General features: G+C 41.7%; 1 protein-coding gene across 2 annotated transcripts in view; it reads left to right on the forward strand.

Annotated features, from left to right (window-relative positions):
• The first annotated feature begins 7,333 nt into the window (after positions 1-7,333).
• The window catches only part of MED14 (mediator complex subunit 14), a 59,364-nt gene continuing 50,737 nt past the window's right edge, over positions 7,334-15,960 (forward strand). Inside the window, exons 1-2 of one of the 2 annotated variants that reach the window (XM_075913119.1) lie at positions 7,334-7,903; positions 12,128-12,154. In XM_075913119.1, coding sequence (XP_075769234.1) covers positions 7,719-7,903; positions 12,128-12,154 — 212 coding nt within the window. In that variant the 5' untranslated portion in view covers positions 7,334-7,718. The remainder of the gene's footprint in view (positions 7,904-12,127; positions 12,155-15,960) is intronic. The other variant, XM_075913110.1, reaches the window with a different exon arrangement.

Consider the following 15,960-nt stretch of genomic DNA (forward strand, 5'->3'; position numbering starts at 1 on the left):
TTACATGGATTTATTTGTCTCTACGCAGTCACCACTGAATCTGTACTTCCTCTTCTCTATCTATCCCAGCTCTCCCTAATAAGTCCCCCTGAAGTTTCAAAGAAAGAGAGAAGTGCTGTCTTCACTAGACCCACTAATTCACACCCTGGAAGATTGACAGCAGCAACTTCGATCTTCTCTGCAGTGTAGACATACTCCAAGTGAATAAAAGCATAAGCAGTTCTGGAACCTGCATGATCCCCATTTGTTAGAACAGCGACTCTTAAATTTACTTCATGGGGCCCACCTTCTTTGTGTTTTAGCTATTTATGCCTCTTCCCCCAGTACATATACCACCCCCCAAATCTTAAGGTAGACTGGAGAACAGAAGCTACTAGCCCAGCTGTCAGCTCTGAAGACAACGCTGCACCAACAGTAACACAGAAGTAAGGGTGGCAATAGGAACACTGATATTTGTTAATATCACTTTTCACAGCAGACTTAGTGCCCCATTGCCTCCCTTACTTCTCTGCTGTTGCTGCCATTACAGGGCTGAACTGCCGGAGCCCCAGGTGAGGGATTGGGGGCCAGGAGGAAGGAGACTCTGAGTCTAGGCTGCTTCTCAGTGAAGGATTCAGGGTGGGAGGCAGAACCTGAGCCTGGGTTTCAGGGCTCTGGCTGTCCCTTGTATCCCCACTTCTCAGGTGTGCCTGGCCCATCTGCACATGCTCCAGCCATCCAGGGCTGACAGCCAGAGCCCTTAAAATTTTTTTTAAAAGCACACAGCTTGTCCCTCCCTTGGCACATCTCCACACTTCCCTGGGAAGGCCTGCCTCATAGTTTGAGAACTGTTGATTTAAAAGAATAATTATCGCACATTTAAACATCAGCTTAGTTCCTAACCCAATCCTAGAAATGCTTCGTCACATCTGCTCCTGCACAGCAGCAGGGCAATCTTGGTAGTAACATAGGACCTAGCCTGTTTCTTCCTTGTGCACCTACTGAGGCAAATAGTTGTGGGTGTGCGTGGAATGCAGAATCAGGCCCTAGAAGATCTTTGTGTTTCTTGAATTTTAGTCATCCTGATTAACAAACATTTCTCAATCAGACTCTTGACCACTTTATTCTTAGGCCAAAACAGCAATTACAGAGACCTACATCCCTGGATTAGCAGGGACCAGAAATTCTAAACCATTTTTTCCTTAGCTGTAACCCTTTAAATTCAGATTTTTTAAAACACATTGGACTGAAAATGTGATTTCTGTAGTACAAATACAAATGTTTCTAGGTCCCTGGCTTTGGTGATAGATTTTATAAATTGCACCTTTTAGAAATTTCGTTTAAACTGTAGTCTTCCAGAAGTGTAATTTCTAGTTTAAGTAGTTTTCACTCTCATTTGTCTTTTTAACTCTTGATTATGACCAGCCATGGATTGTTTCTCTTTTCTCATTTTAACTGTAGCTAATATATTCCATCTTGCTGCCTACAGCTTGTTCATTTCTCCAACTTCCTTCCTTTTAAATTTCCATATAACAAGCCTGTTGTCCTATATCAAGATTTCTTTGCCACCAGCTGTAGCAGATCCTCCTTTCAACATCTGGGCCATCATAAGCAGATCACAGGGTTGTCTTACTGCTTCTAAAGTAAATTAGCTCCATTCACTCACTTTTTTTGCTGCTTCTACTAGTTCATAATGTGCTATACTTTTTCAGATATCAGAGGGGTAGCTGTGTGAGTCTGAATTTGCAAAAGTGACGAGGAGTCCTGAGGCACCTTATAGGCTAAGAGATTTATTGGCGTATAAGCTTTCGTAGGCAAAGACCCACTTCGTCAGATGCATATGACATCACTTTTTCAGATGTCACTGTTATCCACCTGCCTGCTTTCATTCCTTTGGTTTGTTCCTAATTAATTTCTTTCTTTCTTACTTTAAATGAAGCTGTCTTTTTCCAGATTCCCTCCATACGCCTTCTGGCAGAAAAATGCTGCTTTAGCTGAGGCTATGAGAAATATATTGGTGCCAGTCCTGTGCACCTTCTGGCCCTATTACTGTTGCCTCATGACCCAGGCTCTTAACTCCTGCATCCATCCCCCTTATACAAAAATACTGTAGTTCAAACAGACATGCAAAATAACTAGCTAGTCATACATTTATCCCACCCTGGAGATATCCCCACAGGGATTGTGCATCAATGCCATGTGCATATACAGTATCTAGCACAACTGGGTCCCAGCCTTGATTGAGACCTATAGACATTTCCATAATACAGATAATAGTAATTAGTTGAGAGCTTCTCTTTCAGACAAGTTACGTGGGGGGGGGGAAAGGACAGAAATGATGGCACAGTTCAGGCTGACATCTCAGCTCTTAGGTAGAATCTTATCTGTGCTGGGTTTTGTTTCAATCCTAATTGTTTTATTACAGTACTTTGGGCCTGATTCTGTGCTGTTGCAGAGGTGTAGATCCATAGCAACTGTATTATCTGGATTTATACTTGTGTAACAGAGTAAAATCAAGGCACTTTGTGTTTAATATTCTGTTTTGTTTTTAATATCTATTGTCCTGGTATCAATCTCTTCAGCCTGAGGACCAAACACATTATTTCGAAAGTCTCAAGGAACTGAAATCAATACTTTGTGGCAGATTGTCTTCCCTGTTCTGCTTCTTTAGCAAAAATAACCTATAATCCCCTGTTGGGGATTCCCTAGAGTAGGAGGGTCCAGAGTGCAGACGGATTGTTTTATATGCCTGTGCCTCCTGGCCTGCAGTCTCTGGCTGATGCCAGAGGAGTGTTGAGATGGGGAGCAGCATGTCAGAGACAGGGAATGGGAGGGGCTATTGCCACTCGTGTATGGTCCCTGCCAGCAGCACAAGTTAGAGCAAATGCTCCATCTTATGACAAAGCTGGAGCAAAGAATCAGAGACAGATATAGGTGCTGACTCTAGGAAAAATCATCATAAGAGAAGGGGGAAACAACAGCTCTGGATCAATTGTTTGCAACCTACAGCTCAATCAGCACACAACTGTAGCCCATGTGACATTCTCAAGCCCATATAGGTAGCACTTCTATGGTGTGGATGAGGCCTACATAACACACAGAGAGCAGCATGTGTGGCTCACCATGGTAAACAGATTGAGAACCGCTGTCCATTGCCTGTTTCCCTGCCAGACTGTGAGAGATACAGGAAGAGAAGACCTATTTGGTCCTCACATTTGTGATGGATCACTAAGTGTCAGGAGGCAGCAAGCCCCCTTGTTCTAGTTGTTCCATGTTCTGGAGCTCTGCTGCCTTGACTTGCTGGGTTGTGTCTGTCTGGAAACCCTCTTGGTGAAAAAATCAGAATCATTGCCCCTTATCTCCTGCTTTTCTGGGACAGGAGCTTGGAAAAGGTGTCATCTGTTTTTCCAGTTTTTGAAGTGATGTTCTCATATAAACATAGGGCAATCATTGCTAGGGCCATTCTTAGATTTATAGGGCCCTCAGCAGTACTATGAAACTGGTGCCCCAAGGCCTGACAGCAGACCGGGTAGGATGAATATAATTTTTTAGAGGTGTGATTTTATAATATTTAGCAACACACTAATGAAATATTTTTAAAGCAAGTTTTAAACTAAAGTCCTGTAGATTAACACCATAAATTGAAAAACTAACAGTATATACCTGGGGTTGGCAAATGCCTGTTTAATGACTTCGTTATCACTTGGAACTGCTCTTTCACGGGTCAGTGTTCTGCTAATAGATCTGGCAGGTTTTTTCACTTTTAAGTTAACTAGATCCTCTCTGATGGAAGCAGACACACAGAACAGGGATCAGAAGATGCATGTGGGTGGATATTCAGACCCAATGATGCTCCAAATTTTTAGGTGATATATACCTAATTTTTTTGCCTTATACATTTCTGTATATATCTGCAAATTCCCCATGACTGACATGAATTTCTAGTGGTGCAAGCATTCTCATTTTCAATTTTTTATTGAACAAAATATTAGCAAGTGACAGCGCTAGCTTCATTGCTGGTATTCTGTAACTTAAGAGTGCTAAGCACTTCATTATTTTCACACCATTTTCCACCTACTCATCAAACTAGGGACAACATGGGCTAGTGGCTATGTCTAAACCCATACTTCACTGCAAACTGCCCACTCAACTGTGACCCATTGTCAGACAACTGATGTACTAGGCTCTTAAGAGAGTTTAACAAGGGGCTTATACTTATATAATTCTGATTCTAAACCAGTTTTGTTAAATTAATATAACATTTGTGTGTAGACAAAGTCGATAAGCTAATTATAAATAAAAATGGGAAGTAGAGCAGCGTCATCCATTACAAAAAAGATATGAGCTTGAGTACTGCTGAACTGCATGATGACTTCTAAAAATAACAGACTGAAGTGAATTAAGTATGAGTGAACTCATTGGTGTTATACTGCATTCCGAAGGCTACTTAAAATGAGCTGTGAGTGCTCTTTCACTTGTCCTAAATATGCTGAAAAAGATACCAGTTTTTTGCCTGTGTTTCAGTCTTGCTTTGAACCTCTGCAACTGCAGAAAGTATCTCCTTTTAAAAGGTAAAGTGAAGGAAATAGCTTTGCTATTGCTTTGCTTTTCAATCAAAAAAAGAAAACTCCTAAGAAAGAAGAGGATTGGAAGCTCAATCATTTCCTCATATGACACATACAGTGTATGTTACAACAGTGTAGTAACCTTTTTTTTTTGGCTTGAGGAAACATTTACACTATAAAACTATTTTCAGATGTGCATGATTTTCTGTAACACAACTGCCCTTCCCCCCAACACTACTCTTTGGACTAAAAATTATCCTTGTTCTCAATCTAAAGGAAAATGTTAAAATTTAGAAAATGCTTTTTTTTTTTTTTGCACTATCCAATTGCAAAACAGCTTCATCAAATCCCAATCAATTAGAGTTTCTTTACAGCCAAACAGGTAGGAACACATTTCTTTTAAATAAAACTTTAAAATCTGCAGAATCTGGTGGGCCAACAACTGGCCACATTCAGCCTACCGTTTGTGCTCCACAGAAAAGAAACTTGAAACCACCAAAGGACCAGATTCTATCTGCTCTTTCATGAGTGTATAATGGCTGAAGAAGTACTAGGAAGTTCTCCTTCTGCCTCCCACACAAGAGGCAGCCAGAATCTTGGTGCATGGAGAAAGGTGTTTCCAGTAGAATTAGATCAGTGGTTCTTAACTAGGGATACCTGTACTCTTGGGAGTATGCAGAAGTTTTCCAGAGAATACATCAACTATTCTAGATATTTGCCTAGTTTTACAAAAGACTATGTAGCACTAGTGAAGTCAGTACACACTAAAATGTCATATAATGACTCGTTTATACTGCTCTATAGACTATGCTTTGAAATGTAAGTACAATAATTATATTCCAATTGATTTTATAATTATATTTTAAAAACGAGAAAGGAAGCAATTTTTCAATAATAGTGAGCTGACACACTTTGGTATATTTATGTCTGATTGTGTAACCAAGTAGTTTTTAAGTTAAGTGGAATCTGGGGGCATGAAAGATAAATCAGACTTCTAAAAAGGGTACTGTAGTTTGGGAAGGCTGAGAGCCATTCAACTAGACAGCCTAAAGAGAAGTTCATTTTGCATCAGCTGCTGTTTCAAGACTGGCACTGGGGGGACTTGCTCCTTCTCTGTGCCCAGATTCCCCTAGTGAACCTGCTGGCATTTTACTCACCTCTCTTCTTCATATAGAATCATAGAGCTGAAAGAGACTTCATGAGGTCATTGAGTCCAACCTCCTACTTAAAGCAGGACCAACTAAATCATATCAGCCAGAGCTTTGTCAAGCCTGGCCTTAAAAACCTCTAAGGCTGGAGATTCCATAGGAGGAAGCTGAATACCAAATTTGGTGCGCCCAGTTCTTACCATTTAGGAGGAGTTCTTGAATAAAGGGACTCGCAGACAGATGAACACACATTTCTAAAATATATAGTAAAATTATTATTCTTGCTTGCCTACTTTCTAAAAGAAAACATTCAGTTATACACTATCAAGTATAATTTAGTAAAGTCTATTGTACAAAAGAATATAATTTAGATAATGTTTCAGTCTCACATCTTCAATTCGTATAATATCCTGCTTTAATACTATATGCATTGTACTTGGAATAAAATTCCGTACGCTTTGAAATAAGACATAGAGCTGTGATGTTTCTTACTTTTATTTTAGTGATATAACAATACATAGTATGTTACAAATGTACAGGATACTTCGGGCCTGCCCCTGCATTCCAGTGTTCACTATCCTAAATAATTTTGTGTCATCTGCAAATGTTTCACATTTTACAGCTAATTTAATATATATTAATGAAATAATCCTAGTCCTAGAATGGAGCCTTTAATGACCCAGATTCTTGTATAGCACGTGAGGAATTGTGTCAAAGGCACATTGGGAAAGCCCAAATATAACTGTCAGCTAGTTCTCCTTCTATTATTCTGTTTTTGTACTCAAAGAATTCTATCACATTAGAAATGCACAATACTAAAATGAAAAATAACTACCCATCAGTGCTCTGGTTTTGCACATTATCTTGTAAAATAATTTAATTTAATTATGACAGTAAAGCAACACAAATACTTGAATAATACATTTGGAAAATGAAACCAGTTACTTACTATTCCTTATTTTCACTACAGATTGAACCTCTCTAGAATCCAGCATGCTCCGTGGTCCCATCTTGATGTTAGTTAGGAGGATGTCCACTTTTCATGGACATAAAGTGTGTTTACAGCCACCAGTCCGTCCTCTCAGAGTTCTGTGCTGTTATTCAGCTCTACTTTACACCTAAATGTCCTCTAAGAGCCCAACAAGCAATGGAAGTGTTGGTAATGCTGCTAGACAATATTGACCTCCCCCAAAATCACTGGTTCGGCACCAGACCCGTCCTGCTGATTAGAGAGGTTCAACCTGCAGTTTGTTCCAACAGCTGGCAGATATTTTTCTTGTGCCTGTTATTACTTCTGCAAGCTTACCCGCTTTTGCAACCCCCCCCCGTGAGAAATGACTAGGTCTGACGCCACTGAGGAAAGCGCTAAGCACAAGGTCGCGGGCTGCACTTTTCACCGCTGGCGTCTCCTTAGTGTTTTTCACACCCGGCTTGTGCCGGGGAAGGCCTCGGTTTCTGGCCCGCTGCGCTTTCTGCCACGCACACATGCAATTCTCTGCTACCGCCCAGGCCTTGCCGCCTGCCCCCCGGGTGGCTAATGCAGACGAGGGGGAGCGGCTCAGCTGAGCTACGGACTTTCCCGGGCTGCGTTCCGAGGCTCCGCCCACCCCAGCTGCTTGCTCCGCCCACCCGGCCAGCTCGTGCTCCCTTCGCCCCCCGCTCCGCTCCTCAGTGGCCGCTGCGCGTTAGCCCCGCCCCCAGCCCGCGCTGTCTCGAGGGAACAGGCCCGGCTGCGCCCCGTGGGGTTTGGAACGGGGCTTGCCGGAAGGGTTCTCTTTCCGGTCCGCAGCAGCAGTTCTCTTCCGGTTCGCCGTGCCCCCCCCACCATCATGGCGACGGCCCCTGCGCCAAGCGGTCGCTAAGCCCCGCGGAGGCTCCCAGCGCTGCCTTCCCGCCCCGCGCCCTCCTGCCGGAGCGCGGCCGCTTGCGCCGGGCCAGAGGGAGCAGCCGCCGCGGGGTCGGGATCCGGGAGGGGGGAGTCGGGGCCCCGCGCGCTTCCTGCCTGGGGTGAAGCGCTGCCGCCCCCATGGCGCCGGTGCAGCTGGAGAGCAACCAGCTGGTCCCAGCTGGCGGCGGCCCTACCTCGGCCCCGGCCCCCCCGGCCCCGGGTAGCGCTGCGGCGGCGGCGGCCAGCCCCGGCTACCGGCTCAGCGCCCTCATCGACTTCCTGCTGCACCGGACCTACGCGGAGCTGACGGTGTTGGCAGACCTGTGAGTGCCGCGCTCGGCGCCCCGCTCCCTGCCTCTAGGGGGGAGGGGGAGGTGGCTGGGTGCCCAGAGCTGTCCTTCCCCGAAGCTTGCACCCCAGGGTGCAAGTTAGACCTTACAAGGCTTTGTGCCTGTACATCCCCTGCTAAATGTTCGTGGGGATCTGTCAAGTGGCGTAAAGGGTGGAAACCAGAGAAAAAAGCTTGAGAACAGTTTGTTTTGTTTGGGAAGCATTTACATTTTCTTCTACATTAAAGTTAAAAGTTCGAACGTTTCAGTTAAGCTCTTTAATAAATGAGAATAAACTAGTCTATGGTTATCTTGTTTCCTCTTATTATTGGTTGCTGTAGTGCATGCTATGAAAACACAAACAAGGAGTGAATTTAAATCTGGGCAATGTGTTTAATTTAGCTTCTACAGTACCTCTCCTGAGTTAATCTGATTAACTTCACAGGATGGTGTAGGTGGGCATGGGAGAAAAAAGTAATTTATGGGGCCAAATGGGAATTCTGTACCCCCTAATTCTGTCCTGAACAATAATTACTGAATGTAATAGTATACACTGTATTTCCATAATTAACTTACACATGCCATATCCATCCACTTGAGAATTTCAGCTAGTTTTGAAGATGCACATTTGTGGATGTTTTGACACTCTCTGAATCCTATTTACAGATTTATAATCTATAAAGGACAAAAGTATCTTAGTTCAGTGTCTAGTGTGTGTTTAGTTGAGTTTTAGGGCTTTAACAGTAAAATGTACTCAGTGTAACTTCTTCTAACCTCTTGCATTGCCCTCGCACCTTCAGTCACTTCTATGTACAGCATTATCACAATATTTGCGCGATGCACACTGTGTATACCATGGGAAGCCCAACATTGCTACTTCATGCAATTAATACAAAAATTGTCAGATTTAGGATTGCTTGAATACATTGGTTCATTGATCCAGGATCGCACTAAATGTGAATGTCCTAGATTTTCAATGTATGTCACAAGTTCTGTACATTTGGCTAGTGTAGGTGGAAGATCTCCCTTGGGATTAAGTGTCCATCATGAAGTATAAATGTCTAGTTCTCTGACAAAATTTACCTTCCAAGTATAGAACAAAGCACGCTTCCTGCTTTGAGAGAGTTACGGTCTAAGCATAACAAGAGACAATACATTATTATAAATAGATGGGGGGAGTTGAACTGTGAGCCAGCATTGCTCAGCATGATAGGCTGTGGTCTCTTCATACTAATGGCCACCTGAGGCAAAGGTTTTTATAGGCAGCATGACAAAAGAGTTTTGAGGAAGATTTTGGAGGTGAATAATGAGATGGGAGGCGGAGCTATCTTCACACAGCTAATTCACTTCATATCATTTGGGCCAAAAGTTATACTTGTCTATTAAGTGGCCTACATAAGATTAACTAAAAAACTTCATGGGGTAGCCAAGTTAATCTGTAACAGGAAAAACTTAAACAACAAATAGTCTAATAGCACCTTAAAGACTTACAAAACATGTAGATGGTGATATGAGCTTTTGTGGGCACAACCCACATCATCAGATTTACAGGAGAATTAGAAGTCCAGGTCCAAGAATAAATAAGGGAAGGCGAAGGGGCGGGGAGGGAGTGGGGGGGAAAAAAAGGAGGGGGGAAAAGAGAAAAAAATTGTGAGTAGATGGTTCAAATAGTTACAACAGGCTAATAAGAACAATTAGCACCTCCATTGTTTGGTTGGTAGATTAAGTCATGGGATGTGGAAGGTGGTGTGCAAGCCAACCAATGTCCTTGTTCATACCATTTGCTGTAAATGAAGTTAAGTTCTAAACCTTCTGTGTATTTGGCTTGTGGAATTGGTCTGAAACAAAATGGTGACTTGGAGATCCATTAATAAGTGTTCAGGCAGATTAAAGTGTTCTCCAAAAGGTTTTTGTGTATTGCTTTCAAATATCTGGTTTGTGTCCATTAATTCTTTCCCATAGAGATTGTCCAGTTTGGCCAGTACAGCCAGTGCCTGAGTTGAAAATGGTCGAGTTATGACCATTCACATTTACGACCAAACCTCCCAGGGAGCAGTAGTAAAAGCGGTCCCTGAGTTACAAACGCGACCCGTGCTTACGAACAGTGCGGTTGCTATGTAACTCAGTGGGGTCCGAGTTATGAAGAGATCGAGTTACAGCCAAGTGTTTGGTTCGTAACTTGGAGAGAGGCTGTATACATGGCAGTGGGGCATTTGATGGCATATATCACATTAGTGGATGTGCAGTTAAATGAGCCTCTGATTTGGTGGCTGATGTGGTTGGGTCCATTGATGAAATCGCTTGTGTAGATGTGTGGGCAGAGTAGGTACTGGGGCAGATTGCAGGGGTGGGTTCCTGGATGATTATGGTGAGCTGTGTAGCGTGGTTACTGGAAATAATTTGTTTGAGGTTATGGGATTGTCTGTAAGCGAGGATTGTCCTTTCCCTCAAGGCCTCTGAGAGTGACAGGTCATTTTCCAGGATAGGTTGTAAATTGTTGATAATGTATTGAAGGGGTTTAAGTTGTGGGCTGTAGGTGATGACAGGTGGAATTCTGTTGTTTTCTCTTTTTGGCCTGTCTTGAAGTAGTTCTTGTCTGGGTACTTTTTTGACTCTATCGATCTGTTTTTTTCACTTCTCTGGGTGGGTATTTCAGTTTTATGAATGCTCTATGTAGAATAGGTCCTGGAGGTGTTTGTCTCTGTCTGTGGGATTGGAGCAAATCCGGTTCTATCTTAGGGCTTGGCTGTATACAGTAGACTGAGAAATGTGTCTGGGATGGAAGCTAAAGGCATGAAGGTAAGTGTAGTGGTCGGTAGGTTTCCGGTATAGGGTGGTAGAAATTTGTCCATCATTTACTTGTACTGCAGTGTCAAGGAAGCGGATCTCTGATGTGGACTGATCCAGGCTTAGGTTGATGGTGGGGTGGAAATTGTTCAACTTCCTGTGAAATTCTTCAAGGATCTCTTTCCCCCGGGTTTGTATGATGATGTCATCAATGTAGTGTAAGTAGAGTAAGGATGCTAGGGGGCGAGAGCTGAGGAAATGTTCAAGGTCAGCCATAAACAGGGTTCGCCAAGCGGCGGCGAGCTCTGTTCGCCAAGCGGCGGCGAGCTCTGCTCACCAGCCGTGGGGTTTCGTGCGGCTCTGCGCATGCGCAGATTACTCTGCGCTGGCTCTTCCGGGTTATAATCTACTTGCAACGGGTGAGTAGATTACATTATTTGTTGAGCCCTGGCCATAAAGACCTTGGCATATTGTGGTGCCATGCAGGTGCCCATGGCTGTGCCGCTGACTTGAAGATAGAAATTGTCTCCGAATTGGAAGTAGTTGTGGGTGAGGACAAAGTCGCAAGAGCTCTGTAACCAGGTGTGCAGAATTACTTGGTCTTTGTCCTATCTTCTGGAGGATTGTTAGTGAGCTACAGTTTTTGGGGGTCTTTAAAAGTACTTACAGGAAGCCCTTGCCATTTGTAGTTTCACTATCCATGATCTCACATATTCGTGAGGTGCTGGGCTGTACCAGCCCAAACACATGATTCAGTGTGGTGATGCTTTTTCATTTCACTCTAGTAATGAAGCCTGAAAGCTGAAAGGGAAATGGAAGCTTGCAGTGATTCCATATCAGAAAATTTTGGATATTACATGTTTTTATTGCATTATTGTGTGTAAATATTAATCTATTACATCATTTTATACGGATAATGTGGTTTTGTGTCAGAAACATCGCCCACTCCCCAGTATTGTGGATTTTGCCATTCATGATGATCTCAAGAATGTATCGACCATGAATGGCAAGAGCTTCCTGTATTGATAACCATATTGGCTAGCTCAGGAGAGAAGCAACAGTATTTCATCTTTCAAGTTGATTCTTTTAATTCCAATTTTAGGCAGGTTGGTAGCACATAGTGGTGGATATTATATTGATGCTATTTATTTTTCACCTGTTATATGTATAGTAGGCAACTCTTATTTCTAGAGCTATCAAATTAACTTTTTGATCAGTGAAACTTGATAAATTTAGTTTTATGAAGATGGAGAATTACTACACAACTTCTTGAAACACACTTACCAAAGTATGTGGTGTATTAATGGCAGAGTAGTGACTCTTAAATTTAATTGTTATTTAATTATAAGAACTCACTAGATGCAAATGAACGTATACCTAAATATTTAAAATGTAATATAACATTAAATAATGTTTTTATGTTTTTAATAGACTACCAAGAAAGACTGACATGGAAAGGTGAGTCATAACAAGAATGGGGTATTAATGCATGCTAGAATTTAACATTAAGGTCAGTGTGGGATCATTGAAATAAGAATTCTCTTAATTCAAGATTTACCTTTTAAAATGATTTCATTGGGTTGTCCTTATGTTACTGTATGACAGAAGTTACTATTGCTGTCACAAAAATGCTACATTAATTTGAAACTACCTAGGATTGTTGGATTCTATTTCTAATAAGCTTCTGAACAGTTCTTTACCCAGCAAGAAGTGCCGTTCAGCTGAGAGCATTTTCCTTTTGGATAGGAGTAATAGGACATGAAAACTTGGAGGATGGGATTTTTAGGTATAATGTGGTTACCTGATTTTTTTAATTGTGTGTGGAAGAACTGGAACCAATACAGATGTATTGAGAAGGAAGTCCTACCAATATAGGACTAGTAGCTGTAAAATGTAAATAGAATAAGACCTCTTGTTTACTTCCCCTTATTAGAGAGACATCTTTTCCTCCTCAAACACCAATTAAGGAAACTTTGTTTTATGACTGGAGAACTTGTTTTGTATACTTCAGAAATAGGCAAAAATAGATGGATAGAAAAAAAGAGAACCTGGTTTCTCTTCAGGTTTAAGAGAACATGAATTATCCCTCTTTTTGCTGAAATCAAAGTACTTAATGTGCTTATTTTAGAGGTTTGAGTAGCTTCTATGGAACTTGGCAGAAAAATGTAATGTTGGCTTCTTTGCTGCCTATGTTAACTCTTATTGGTCTAGTATATTTTCAAATTAAACACAGTAGGGACATAAAGTCCCAATTAATCAGTTAACTGGTTAAACATTAGGTTAACCCCATACTTATCAGGTTAACCAAGTAAGTGGGATCCCTGTGCTGGGTTGGTTGCTGGCAGCAGCAGGAGATTCCTGGGGCGGTAGCTGGCAGTCCCTGGACATTGATTAACTAGTACGCGGTAAGCATAACACATTAAGGCTGATGCTTACTGGGTAACTTGTTAACTGTTCACTCCCCTAATACACAGGTCACACAAACCCAAAAATTCTAATGACAATTAGAAATGCTATGTATCAAGACAAGTGTGTACTTCGCCTTATGTGGCACAGATTTCAATTGTATGAAATTATTTTAAATGGGATTTCATCTTTTTTGCTACCAGATCCTAGTTTTGGAGAATTAAAATTTGGGTTGTCTTAAGACTTCTTTTCTCCTCTTTTCTTGCTGACATGCTTTATGCTCGGTATTTCCCGCCCCCTTTTTAATTTTTAATGTTCCATGTTTCTTACAATTATTACTCTATTTGCTACAGGCAGTGGCTTTGCGCCTCAATGGCTGTTCCTGGCAGGGGAAGTGGAGTGGCATTTGTGGGCTGTTGTGGCATTTGTCGGTTTAATTGGAATTTGCTTTGTGAAGATCACAAGGTTAAATTGGTCAATAGCCTGAATCAGCTTGGATCTCTTTCACAATGGGGCAGGAAGGTTGGACAAAGGAAAGAGAATGCTGATTGGTTAGAGAGGCACAAGCAATCTGAGGTGTCTGAAATAGAATTGTGCTATTGGGATCAATATGTGGTAAGCTGCCATGTGATATTAGGATTATTTTGTCGTTGTCTAACGCCATTTAGTGAAGTGCTTCTCTAGCTCTTTAATGTTGCTGTAAGGGATATTGCTTAATTAATCAACTTACTCTGTTGCTCCTGCATATGAAAGCTACCATAGCAGCAGTAATGATGCAGAGAAATTTAATAGCATCAGACTCTGGAAGCACCTCTTAAAGGAATAGTGGTTACTTGCAAGATGCTGCCTTGATTACAGGCAGTATATACCCATCAGTGATGAGTGATTGATACCTGGTAGGAACATTAAATTTAGATTAATCAACTAATCAAATAGTCGATGGAATTTGCATCAACTATTTGATTAGTCGATAGGGGTGCCTCTGCCTTTGAAATGTAGCAAGAGCTCCACCAGCTCTGGCTATATTTCAAAGGCAGAAGCGCTGTGGGGAACATGGGGCCATGGGGCTCTTGTATATTTCAGAAGCAGGGAGCACGGGGATAGCGGGGGACTGCTTGAATCCCCTGCTGACCCCGTGCTTCTCGAGGTGTTTTTGCCTTTAAAATATAGCAAGAGCCCTGCTGTGCGCCCCTGTCCTCCCATGGAGACAGTGTTTGGGGAATCAGCTTTTAATCCTGCTCCCCCCTTGCTGACTCTCTGATAGAGGCAGCAAAGGGTGGGGAAGCAACTCAAGTTCCTTGCTCGAGTATTCTTCTTGAGGATCCCTTGATAAGCAAAACTTATAGGAAATTATGGATGCTGATATTTTAGGATTTTCTGAAAGATATGCAATTTTATTATATAAGAGAGACACCACTAAAATTAAATTCTAACTATTCCATATAGATTAAGAGTAAATGACTTTCAGTATTATATGTTATAATCCAAGATAGCAGTTGGATAGGAAACTACCTTGTTAATATGCTGCAATATTACTGACAATTCGTTTGTAACATGGGGAAAACCCTGGGTTTGGCTTTTGATAGCAAGTAATTTGTTCATTCTCACTATTGGTAATTCCTGCTTCCTTCCTTCCTGTCTAGTGACATATAGTGTACATTTTTTATTTAAGTGGATTAATGATGGTTATATTATAGATATTTTTAAATGCAACTTGCATTACATCAACTCTGAAGCGCCCTGGCTTCCAATGTATACCAATAGGAGTTGAATTCTCATTCCTGCTTTATATCAGCACAGTGCTTGTGCTGGGAAGTATTAAAAGAAAACTCCTGTTCAGATATTTTGAATAGCTATATAAACTTTATTTTCCAAAATAATTTCAGTATTTTTAGTCCGTGAATAAGGCGTTGTATCTCAGCAACAGCAGTTGTCATGTCAATTTGCAATAAGGGCCCTGTCTACAAAGGAAGATTGAAAGGATCTACCCATCAAATTAAAAAGCAAACTTTTGAAGTTGTTCTTAAATTAAAGCTTTGGTAATTAAAAATAAATATTAAATTGCAGTAATAGCTCTGAAACGCTGATTGACTCTGCTTCCTAATGGCAAGACAGTTCTTTCGTTCCTCCTTTACTCTTAATCTACATTCTAGACAATTTTTTAATACTTGCTAAATATCCCTTCATACAGAGGAGCAGTGATCTCTCTTATGTGCCAAACAAAAACTTTGTTGTATTTATATGTTCTTCTTTTATACTTACTTGTTTTATACAGGTATTACACTGGCTTTTTAAAGCTCCATCATCATTAAACAGCTCTCTTAATAAAGCCAAATCCAAGCTCATAAATCTGGGAAAAGAGAGCTTAGGTCACATTTACATGATAGGGGATCACACCCTGCAATTTAGTGGCTTTTAAGGATAGTGATAAAAAACCTGTTGAATTTGAGCTCATTGTTCAGTTCTCTAGCGCAGAGCTTCTCAAAATTCATTGCACTGTGACCCTCTTCTTACAACAAAAATTACTACATGAGGAACTGAAGCCTGAGCCTCCTTGAGCTCTGCTGTGCTGGGCAGAGCTGAAACCCAGTGGGGCCATATAACCTGAGTCCCACCCACTGGCTTTGGGTGGTGGTGCTTGAGCTTTGGGTCTGAATCCCAGCAAGTCTAATTCCAGTCCTGGCAATCCCACCAAAAAAGGGTTGAGACACACTTTGGGGTTCTTGAGCCTTAGTTTGAGAAGTACTACTCTAGCTAATGGAATCTTTGATAAGCTGCAGGCTATTTACTACTATTACCAATAATAGTAGCAGGAGGGTGGTAGTATCTCTGTATAGGACATTAATAAGACCACTATT

This window comes from Pelodiscus sinensis, chromosome 1 (genome assembly GCF_049634645.1).
Source record: "Pelodiscus sinensis isolate JC-2024 chromosome 1, ASM4963464v1, whole genome shotgun sequence".
Taxonomy (NCBI): Eukaryota; Metazoa; Chordata; order Testudines; family Trionychidae; genus Pelodiscus; species Pelodiscus sinensis.